General features: G+C 34.2%; 3 protein-coding genes across 3 annotated transcripts; 2 read left to right on the top strand and 1 right to left on the bottom strand.

Moving 5' to 3' along the window:
* Window positions 1-1704: 1704 nt before the first annotated feature.
* On the top strand, window positions 1705-2469 carry CLUP02_02122 (short-chain dehydrogenase/reductase SDR; the record flags this gene model as incomplete). The annotated part of the gene is made up of 1 exon (XM_049281156.1): window positions 1705-2469. One exon carries the CDS (start codon window positions 1705-1707, stop codon window positions 2467-2469), a length of 765 nt encoding a protein of 254 aa, XP_049137113.1.
* Window positions 2470-2869: 400 nt separating this feature from the next.
* On the bottom strand, window positions 2870-4012 carry CLUP02_02123 (uncharacterized protein; the record flags this gene model as incomplete). Its single annotated transcript, XM_049281157.1, has 5 exons — window positions 2870-3246; window positions 3318-3385; window positions 3446-3816; window positions 3879-3946; window positions 4006-4012. The coding sequence occupies 5 exons, from the start codon at window positions 4010-4012 to the stop codon at window positions 2870-2872; spliced, it is 891 nt and encodes a 296-aa protein (XP_049137114.1).
* A 3311-nt stretch (window positions 4013-7323) lies between these two features.
* CLUP02_02124 (uncharacterized protein) lies at window positions 7324-7884 on the top strand (the record flags this gene model as incomplete). The annotated part of the gene is made up of 2 exons (XM_049281158.1): window positions 7324-7504; window positions 7739-7884. Coding segments are annotated over 2 exons (327 nt in total), but the record flags the coding sequence as incomplete, so codon positions are not given.
* Window positions 7885-11364: the final 3480 nt, after the last annotated feature.

Below are 11364 nucleotides of genomic sequence, written 5' to 3' on the forward strand. Positions count from 1 at the left end.
ACTCTACAGTGTTGACGACGACAGCCGTGGTATTTCCTAGCTGTATCTGGAACACGGGCCCATACTTCTTTGCCCAGACTCGGTATGTTTCTGCTGGTACTTGGTCTTGATTCTGCGTTGTATCAGTTACTTTCTCCAAGAACGATCACTCATGGTATATAAATGTTCAGTTACCTGGAAAAGGTTGCCAACCACAGGCCACCCAAGAGGACCAGGAACATGTTTGATTTTACCTCGATGCCTCTTTATTTCATTTTGTAGTAGATAGCCGACCAGAATAAGAACAGATAGAATTAAAGCTTGTCCTAAAAACCTCGTGAAATTTATTTGGGAGAAAGGGTTTGTTGCGGTCATCGTGCTTGAATGTTACTATACCTAACGTATGGAATCATGCAAAATATGAGCTCTGCTTCAGATTTGAGGTGGACGATGTAAGTTATCTCAAGGGAAGCACCTGAGGACCTTCTTCTCTAGTCTACCTTACAACAAACAAAAATTAATCATCAACCCCGCCATGTCGCAATATTCAAATCCTAGAGGTCTTTCGCACCCATGCAGCGAGACTTGGTCAAGAGGATTACGATTGGCTCCGTGTGCTGCAACATGCGCCAAGAGGGGTTCAGAGTACCCGAACTCCGTGAACATTGCTTGAGCGTAGCCTCGATTGCAAATATATATGGATTTTCTAAAGAAAACAGCCAATGATGGGAGGAAGAACGTAATCACGTCAAATCTCCCATTCTCGATTACACCGGTAAAGATGACGCCATTGCCCGGCTGAATGACGGACTTTGAGGTCTTCGACAGACATCCCAATAACGCCGCGGGGACTGGCCTACGTTCAATGGCTGCTTAAAGATGTAAATGGCCGCCTTAATTCGAGCAACTCAACCAAACCTGGTCTCAAAGCTACATGCCTCTTTCAAGACTCTATTTCTATCAGAGTATTTACGTGATCCCAAAGGCGCTCAGCCTCACATCGCCAATGTTGGAATCCTTCTAAGTAAGTCTTTCGGTCAAGGCGATGCAAATTTGAGTTCGCAAGATACTTCAACTACCTTATATTTGAATTCCCCTAGGCGTGGCTCTGTTGTTGGCTCGCACCATTCATATTTACTTTAGCTTTTTGAATCTTGAAGATGGATTAGTTTGGTAGGGCCGGCCGGAGAAACGACTCAAGTCGACAAACATATTTGCACCACGTTGCAATGATAAGAGCGTGTATGTCCATGTCCAAAGTATCAGGGTGGCATCCGCCAGGCCAGATCGCCTGCTATTGACAAATAGAGAAATGCACACAGAACTTATTCAGTTGACTATTAGCTAAGGTAATGATAGACATCAAGCATGATTTAGTCAGCCAGAGCTGCCTCCGTCAGCATGGTCAGCAGGTTGCAGCCACTAAATCGGACATAGGCGTCTTGAGCAAATCGTGACGTCTTATCCCCGAATTTATATCACTTTATTCCACTATAAGTCGGCGCGGGGCACGGCCTGGGCACGGATCGGACGATCAATGACGTCCGTTCCCATGGGAAGTCCAGCCAGCACCACTAGAATCAATTCAGTGAGCTGTGTATGAGTAAGTATATAAATGGGAGGTATGCTGATGGTCTAACTCAAGACCATGTAATCAGAATCAGATATTAGAAAAATCAAACTGTACTTCAAGACCCCCACCATAAAGTTGAGACTGACTACACAATGGCGCCCAAAGGACTCGCAATCATCATCGGTGCAGGGCCTACTTCCGGCGCAGGGATCGCTCGAATTCTAGCCAGCCCCCAACATGGCAACTTGGCAGTTGCGCTACTTGCCAGAAACCCCGAAAACCTCCAGAATCTTGCGACCGATCTACGCAAGTCTTCCAATGGCATACTCCACCCCTTTCCTACAGACACTGAGCCCGAAAACCTCCGGCGGACTTTCCAACAAATCGCAGATCATGCAGACTTCAAAGATCTCAAGCTCAAGCTCGCCATATACCACGTCAAGAACTCGAGCAGGAAGCCATTCCTCGAAGAAACGCCAGAAGCTTTCAATGACAGCATGAGCACCTTCACAACCGGAGGCGTTGTATTTGCGCAAGAAGCGTTGAAGCTTATGTACGCACAGAATGGAGGGCAGACGCTTCTTTCCGATACTGAGGGTGCGAAGAAGGGCACCATCATCTTCACGGGCACTTTGGGAGCCATGCGTACAAATCAGCAGTACGCTGCCTATGGTGCATCTCGAGCAGCCGCGAGGATGGTAGCCCAAGCTATTGCAAAGGAACACAGCAAGTTTGGTGTACACGTGGTTCATGCTATTGCCAATGGCGGAATTATCGATGAAGAGAACGAGAACACCAAGACCGGCAAGCGGATGCGCGCGGAAGATGTTGGAGAGTTGTATCTTTGGTTGTCACAGCAGCCGAGCTCCCTCTGGACGCATGAGTTGGATATGAGGCCGGCACAAGAGACTTTCTAGGATAGGAAGTCAAAAGTATTAGGATAGCCTCTTGTTCAAGAGTAAAAGTTGTAGCCCTTCCAGACTCTGGTTGACAATGCAAGCGTATCACTTTGAAATTACTCTACTTTTGTTCCATTTCGGACAGTCTCTAGTATTAAGCCACTCTGATAAGATCAGGTTGCGTTCCAAGTTTTCACAATTCCCAGACGCTGTCATGATCTTCCAGTAGGTATGCTGAAATGTTCACTATTAGCCCGTTAGATAATCTACAGTAGCTCGCTAGGGACCGGATCTACTCTCGAACTCCCAGCACATGTAGCATTATGAACACGTTGTTCCGTCGCCTCTCAGTATATGGTCCTACAACATTGCTTTTCTCTGACGCTAAGATGATACGTTTTTCACACATTCACTCCCTTCAAACCATATCACGACCTTGAGCCGGCGGTCTCTCCTCTGTTGAATAACACTCAGCCACCATGGTGCCGTTTCTACCTCCCTGTCGTACCAAGTCGGCTTGGCTACCGTTGCGACTTACAATCTCTATTTTTGTCTCAATGGCGATGTTTGTATTCGTCTTGGTAGCCTTCCGACTCCGCATTGATTGCATGTGATGCGAGTCCCCAGCATTCATCCCACTGTAAGCGTTGCCTGATCGATATCCACTGCGCTGAGTACTCGCCAACAGTTTCGGGAATGCTTTCACGATGAGTGGCTTGAGTGCAGGTACAGAGGCGCAGGCTATGGCGACGTTGATCTCTATGCCGGACCATGTCGCAATGTGGACTCCATCTCCTATTCGCGTGGTGTTAGCCTGATGATATACTAGTTGCTTTATGCCGGATCCTCTCCAAGTTGAGTCTTACGTGATGTGTCGGTAGATACGGAAATCTCGTAAAGAGAGTAAAGCCGAATCATAGAAGTCACACAAACACTGTTGTAGAATTTGTCAGTTATAGACCAGATCAAGAAAGTCTGCCAAACAGAGACTCACAATCCTCCCACGGCGAAGACCATGATGAGCGCAATCTTCTGCTTCTTGGATATTTGCAGGGATTTGATCAGTGGTATGGGAATGCAACAAATGATAATGTCCGAGAGAATGTTCAAAGCTGCGTTGGAAAACCAGAAAGCCAAGCGGTTCATGCACTTCCCCGTGCCGTCGCCCCAGAAGGCCTGTACGGGAACACACATGAAGATTGATCCAAAGACAGTCCAGGCACCGTATACCGCGAGCACAGCCAGCATGGTCTTGCAAATCTTCTGTGTTGTCGGGATCTTGAACACGCGCAAGTATGAGAAGACGATCGACAGCTTGCAAAGCAACAGAGCTAGATTGTAGGTCGGAATCGTCGCCCAGAGACACTGCCGATGTGAAATATTAGTACCAATCCTCCGATTACATTCATCTGTAATTCCTGACTTACCTGGAAGAATCGGACCAGGTCATCTTCTGCGATGGTAGACATCGGCATACCTAATCCAAACTTGATTTCTGTGATGTTGTGAGCAACGTTTCTTCGATGTTAGCATGTGCCTAATCAAAATACTCACGATGCATGACAACGACGCAAAAGCCGATTGAGGCCGCCTAGTTAAAGATCTCAGCTTTCCCATCCCGTTTCCACCTGTTGGATTACGAGGCAGAAAAGGGGCCCTATTAGGTAGTTAGGTAGGGGTGGTTGGTAGGCAGTCTGGGCCCGTGTAGACGGACCCTTCTACCTACCTATACCTACTGAGGGACCGCGGGCTCTGCCCACGATCTTCCCCTCCTATATACACACGCAATAAACCTATACTAACCTATTGACCTAGTCGTAACCTAAAAGGTCTAACCTACCTACGTATATACTAACACTAATTAGTAATTAAATTATATATATATTTCTACCGTAGGTTAGTAAGGATATAACTATAGAAAAAATAGCCTCGACCTACCTCGTTAACTATTCCGACTTATTAACTTAGTTCTATTTATTTAATTAATAATAAATAGCCTAGTTTATATTACCTTAGCTCTCTTTTACTACTACTAGTTAATAACTAATTAACTAGTTATAGGCTATTAAGAGCGCGCTCTATTATATACGATCTCTTTTATTAAAATTATTACTATAAAAAGATTAACTACTTTATTATTATTATTAACCTCGCTTTTATTATTAATATTATTTCCACTAGCCTTATTACTATTATTAACTTCTTTTTAATCGAACTACTTATAAAAGAATCTATTTCGAATATATTTTGGCTAAGCGTTACTTTAAACTAATAATAAGTAAGAGGAGATTAATTACTAAGAAATTAATTTAACGATTATTAGCGTACTAGTGCTTAATAATAGTAAGACCTTTGGAATTATAAGTACGTTAATAGTAAATCTCTTGCTAATAGCGAAGTATTTTAAAATATTAAAAAAAGGAAAAGATCTCGATAGTAGTAATAATAGGGATCTATTTTATATTATTAATAAATCTACCTCTTTTTAACTTAATAAAAGCTCCGAGACTAGACTAGTAAAATAAAGTACGAGAAGTATTAAAAAGAATTACTAATTAATAGCTAATAAAATCCTCTATTTATTATTAAAAGTACGGTTATAAAAGGCCTTTTTTCTTTTTTTATAACCTTTTATTAACTTTAATAACCTTCTATCTATATACCTCGTTAAAAGAGTAGAATTTTTTAATTAGTAATAATAGCCCGCTTATTATTATTAAAACGATCGCTATAACTAACCTACTACTCCTTTTACCCTAACTAATATTATATTATAATTATAATATAACAATTATATCTTATAATAATCTTTTATTATATAACTTACTTTATAAATATATTATAATAACTACTAGCCCTAATAATAAATAAGAAGGGTCTAACGATTAGTTAATATTACCTCCGGCCTACTTATATTTTTAAATTATAGAACTATACTTAATTTTAATTCGTTAGTAGGACTACGTTAACTTAACTTAATAGGGCTTATTTAATATTATACCTGCCCTTATGAATAATAAAAAGCTTAATACTTTTATCCTCTATATAATAAAATATTATTATTAAAATAGCTTAACGGGCGAGGAGCTATAAAAGAACTTTAAAACTGACTTTTAAAGCTAGGAAGTAGGGGACTTCTTAAGAATAAAAAGTGCGGTTTTTAAAAAGCTAAGAGACTTCTTTATAAATAATAATATTAATCTAACGATTAGAGATCGTAGTTAAATAGTAAAAAAGATTACTAGCGCCCTTAATACTTAATACTTCTCTATTTAAATTTTTAAGGAGATCGTAGTTTATTATAGCCGTATTAAATACTTTAATATATTATATTACGATCTTTACTTCCTTTATTTACTACTCCTATAGCTAATAAATACTAACGATCTTATTTAATAAACTAAAAAAATAGTAAAGGAATCTATATAACCCTAACTTACTTAATCTTAGTAATTAAGATTCCGACTTTAGCCTTATTATTAATTAACTAACTTACTACCTTTTTAAGAAAAAAAAGAGAAAGAATTAGAAAATAAAGTTATTATTACTTAATAGCGAAATCTACCCTATTAAATACTATACTTTAATATAAAAACTAAAGACGATATTATACTTAATACTTACTAATTAATTAACCTTACTAAGCTCTATAATAATAAGAATAAGTATAATAGCGAGAAGTACGATATTTTTAGTAAGAAGCTTTGGATTTTTAAAGTACTATACTAATAAGCGGGAATTAGTAAATAATACTATTCTAGTACTTTCTTAAATATACTTAAGGGAAGGGTATTAACTTTTTATTTTAACTAACTTAGTAATACTTCTAACCCGCTTAGTTTTAATATAATATACTAAAGGACTTAGGAATACTTCGAGCCGCTTATAAGCCGTTAGAACTACCTCGCTAAGCTTTATAACTTTTATTAATATTCTATAGTTTATAAGAACTTAAGTAAGTCGAACTAATAGATTTTATAAGTACTAATTAACTATATTATAATTTTTTATAAAGCGCTAGCTACTTAGGGATCTATTTTTAATATAAATAACTAACTCCTTTATTACGTAAGTAGTATATTAAAATATAAACTTACTATACTTAACCCAGTACTTATATTTACTAATATCTATTACTAGCTTAGTACTTTAATTAATATTATAAAGAGAGAGCGTAACCGTAATAAGTAATAATAATATTTCTAAAATAGTACTTATAATAAAGAGGTCCCCGCTACTTACTAAACCGATTATACTTATAGTAGCTTTAATAAAAAGACCCGATTTAATAAGTAAAATCAACGCAGCCGCGGCATTATTAATAAAAAATATTTCGTTTATTATAAAACTAGCTATTAGTTAACTAAGTATTTAAAAAAAGAGCGACGTTAGGTATATAAGAAGTATAAAAATAATAAAGAAAGAAATAAGAGATCTATACTAAGCTTATATTTATAGTTCCTCGCTTTTTATAAAAGAACTGCCCCTATTAATAATAACGACGATAATAATAATACTATAATCTAATACTTTAATAACCTTAACTTTAATTATAAAGATAATTACGAGGACGAAGTTTAGATCTTAATAATATACTTTATAACTACCGCTAGTAATAGAACCTTTATAAATATCCTTACTACCTAGGTAATAGAGCATAGCCTTACTAATACTACCTCTATTAACGAGTTAACTAAGCTTATAAAACTAGTAACCTCCTTCTTATTAAATAAGAAGTACTCGTTAAGGGATTTTTAAAGTATTATACTTAATATTAGCGCTATAGAATTCTTAACTACGGGCTACCCTTAACTCCTCGTATTATAATAATAACGACCTAAAATTACTCTTAATACCTCTAGAGCTAGCGAGGTAGGTATTCGATTTAATAATAATAAACCTATAAGGTTATTAAAATCTACGGTTATTAGTACCCTATTTAGTAATATTACTTTTTACGTCTTACTAACTAATACTCCTTTTTTATACTACTTAAGGGATATAGATAAGCTAGGAGTATACTTTAATAATATTAATAACTTACTAATTAAAAGAGATATTATAGCACTTATTATTTATAAATAGGGATACCCTTAGCTTTTGCTCCTCGATAATAAAAAAGCTATTACTAATTACTTAATAAAGGGCGAATTATGCTACTTATATTAGCGCTTCGGCTACCCTTTAGTTCTTTATTTCTTAAAGCTACTTTAGTAGTTTAGTAATAATATAGAGATCGCAGCCCTTAAAAAGCTTACGAAGATTTATTAATAATACTAACTTAACGCTACTACTCCTAGCCGATTTAAATTTACCCTACGAGATAATTACGATTTTAACTATAAAGTCGTAATTAACGTAATATACTTAATAGATTATAAGGGTACTAACCGACTAGTATTTTACGTTATTAATACTACTACTTCTTTTTAAGTAGTAAGGTTCTTTACGGATATAACTACGAAGTATATATAAGAAGCTCTTTAGTTATATTAAATCGACGTTTACCTCGGTCCGCTAAACTAAATTATTATAAATATTAATAAAAACTTTAGCGCTATAGAGTTTAAATCTTTTACTAAATCTATGTTTATTAAAGTTAAAGAAGTACCTATCGAAGCTTATAATAGTATCGGTAAAGCTAAGAGATATTATATAGTACTTAAAAAAGTATATAATATTATTTAAAATAAGTACTTATTAATAAGTATAGAGGCTATACTTTAAGCCGTAATTAAAGTAATTAACGATATAGTTAGCTTAAATAGCCTCGTTCTTATACTCCTCGTTTTTAAAACTTTTTTACGCACTTTTAATAAATCTCTACCGTTACTAAATATTACTTAATATATAGAGGTAGTTAAAAAAGTAATAAGAGAAGTTCGCAAACTTTATATTAATAAATAAATAAGCGAGGTACTAGTTATTTAAAACGGACTAAATATCTCTTATATTATTAATTTACTATTATAATTAAATATTAAAGTCTAGTGAGAAAGTAAGGAATAGAAAGGCCTATTTAAGCTCGTTTTAATAAATAGTACTACTTATATAATAAAATTACCTCACGGCTTAATAAGTTTTAGGGCTATTATAATTAAACCTTAGTACTTAAAAAAGGTTAACCCCGAGCTATTAGCTACGATAATAAAGTACGTTAACCGCTTACTAATCCCTATAGTTAACTAGTTAACTAATAATAGCGCTATTATAAATAAAGTCCTTAACGAGATCGTTATTATAATTAATAACGACTTTTTATTATAGAGTAAAAGGATTAAAAGAATATTAATATAGCGCGGCCGTAGTAATATTTTTATAATTACGACTTATTTTATATTTAAAAAGGAGGTAAATCTTAAGCTAGTTATTAAGCTCTATAATAAGGGTATTATTATTACCTTAGGAGCACTTTTTATAAAATCTATTAGTAAGGAGCTTTTAGGATTAGTAAAGAGAGGGGTAATTAAATTTATTTAATTTAGCCCTAAATATAAGGATATAAGGATATTTAAGTCTCGATTCGTTAACGAGATTAAGAACTTAGGACTTAACCTTATTAAAAAGTCTTATTTAGTTATATAAAGGTATAATAACGAGGGAAAAAAAGAGATCTTTACGTAGTTATTAATAATTTAAAGAACTAATTAATATTTAATCCTCGCCCTAGCCCTAACCCTAATTTAAAAAAGCTATATTATCTAACTACGAGATATTACTTAAGTATATATATAATCGAGCTAACTTTTTTATTATAAGGTTTTTATTTAATTACTAGCTCGGATCCGTTATTTATACCTTAAGGGTACTATTCTATACGTCGTATAGTTACTATATAATTTTATAAAATCTAGTACTTATTAATAAGTAATATATAATAAGTATTATTTAAAAATGCTCTAAATAATAATATTTACGTTCGATTTATACTTACTAGTCTTAATAAGAAAAAGCGGATTATTTAGTATTATTAATATATAGACCGATAATATTATTAAATTATTAAATAAGACTTTTAGTTAAAAAGAAAAAACCGAGCTTAAGCGCACTAAGTTACTAGCTAAACTAAAGTAGTAACTATCGGCTAACGAGCCGCTTATTTTTAATAGCGGGATTATTTTATTAAAAGATATTAATATAGTACTTAGATAGAAGAACTAAGGGAAGAAGCTTAAGTAAGTTAATCCTTTAGTATTAAATACTAAATAATAATTCGTTAAGTAGCGAGCTCGAGGTACTTATATTATATTAATTTATTAACTAGAGGTAGTTTTTAATACGTCGTTTACTACTTAATACTAAGTAAATCCGTCGTTTATTAATTATATTATACTAAACCGTTATATTAAATAGTAAATAGATTACTTAAACTAAGGGCTTATATTCGTACTATTAGATTTAACTATAACTAAACTCTTTGTTTTTATAAATAGGTTATTTATAAATAACGCTAATTATACCTTATAGCTAGGTTATATTATTATCTTTATAAATAAAAAATAAACTAACGAGAGCTTTATAATTAATAATAATATTATTTACTATAGCTTTATAAAGAATAAAAGGATTACTTAGAGCGTATTAATATTAGAAGTTTATAAAATAGTTATAAATATTAACGTTACTTATACTATCTTAACTACCTTAGACCTTATTACTAAATAACTTAACGTTCTAAAGATCCTTATTATAGTTTATATAGATTTATATTTATTATATAAATACCTTATTAAGCTAAGTATTATAAAAGAAAAGCGCTTTATAATAAATATTATAATATTTAAGTAATTATATAAACGCCGCGAGCTTTATAAGATCTGTTAAATTAGTAATAATAATAATCTAGCTAATGGGTTTATAAAGAGTATACTAAATAAGTCTTTTAAACGATTCGTTAGTAAAGGAATTATTATAGTTAAGATAGAAGGATAGGTAATACGTAATTAAAATAATAATATATTATAAATAATAAGTTATTTAATAAACGTATACGCCTCTTAGGCTTTAGCTTAAAGAGAAATATACATATTCAGGGCGTAGTTAGATTAATAAAAAGCTCTTTTTTAACTACGTTAAATTTAATAATTTCTAAGGAGTTTAAGTATATAAATTATATATATTAAAGGATTAGGAAGTAATTAAAAAGAGGGGATATTAAAATTTTTATATAAATAATTATAATAGAAGCTATACTAAAATTTTAATATACGGCTTTAAGTACTTTTAAATAGGGGATTAACTATAGATTTTATTATTAGTTCTTATTAGCGGAGGACCTAGCCCCTATTCTAGCCTTTTTTATTATAAAAATAAAAGACTACTAATGTTAGATTATAAGGTAGAAAAGGGGCCTTATTAAGTAGTTAGGTAGGGGTGGTAGGTAGGTAGTCTGGGCCCGTGCAGACGGACCCTTCCACCTACCTATACCCACTGAGGGACCGCGGGCTCTGCCCACGATCTTCCCCTCCTACACACACACGCAATAGACCTATACTGACCTATTGACCTAGTCGCGACCCAAAAGGTCTGACCTGCCTACGTGTATACCAACACCACCTGAGAGTTGGTAAACTGAGCTTACCAATGCGGCAGGCATCAACCAGTCATCGATTCCAACATTTTGCACCACCACAATGCGCGTGTATAATCGCAGCCCAACGAGGACAAAAGAAAGAGTTGTGAATATTATGCTTGTGACGAAGACGGAGACATTGGGTCCCGCAACCATTTTGAGAACTTACGCGCACGGCGCCAAGAGGAGTAATGAACTAATACCGGAAAGATTGTAGAAAGCTAGAAACATGAAGAAAAGGAAACTTTGAATGTGAAGCATGCAGAATCTGCGGATTTTCGGAGGCACGCGCGGCGAAGAGCATTCAGGAAGGATATCATATTGAATAGGTACCGTCAATT

This window comes from Colletotrichum lupini, chromosome 1 (assembly GCF_023278565.1).
Source record: "Colletotrichum lupini chromosome 1, complete sequence".
NCBI classification, from domain to species: Eukaryota; Fungi; Ascomycota; class Sordariomycetes; order Glomerellales; family Glomerellaceae; genus Colletotrichum; species Colletotrichum lupini.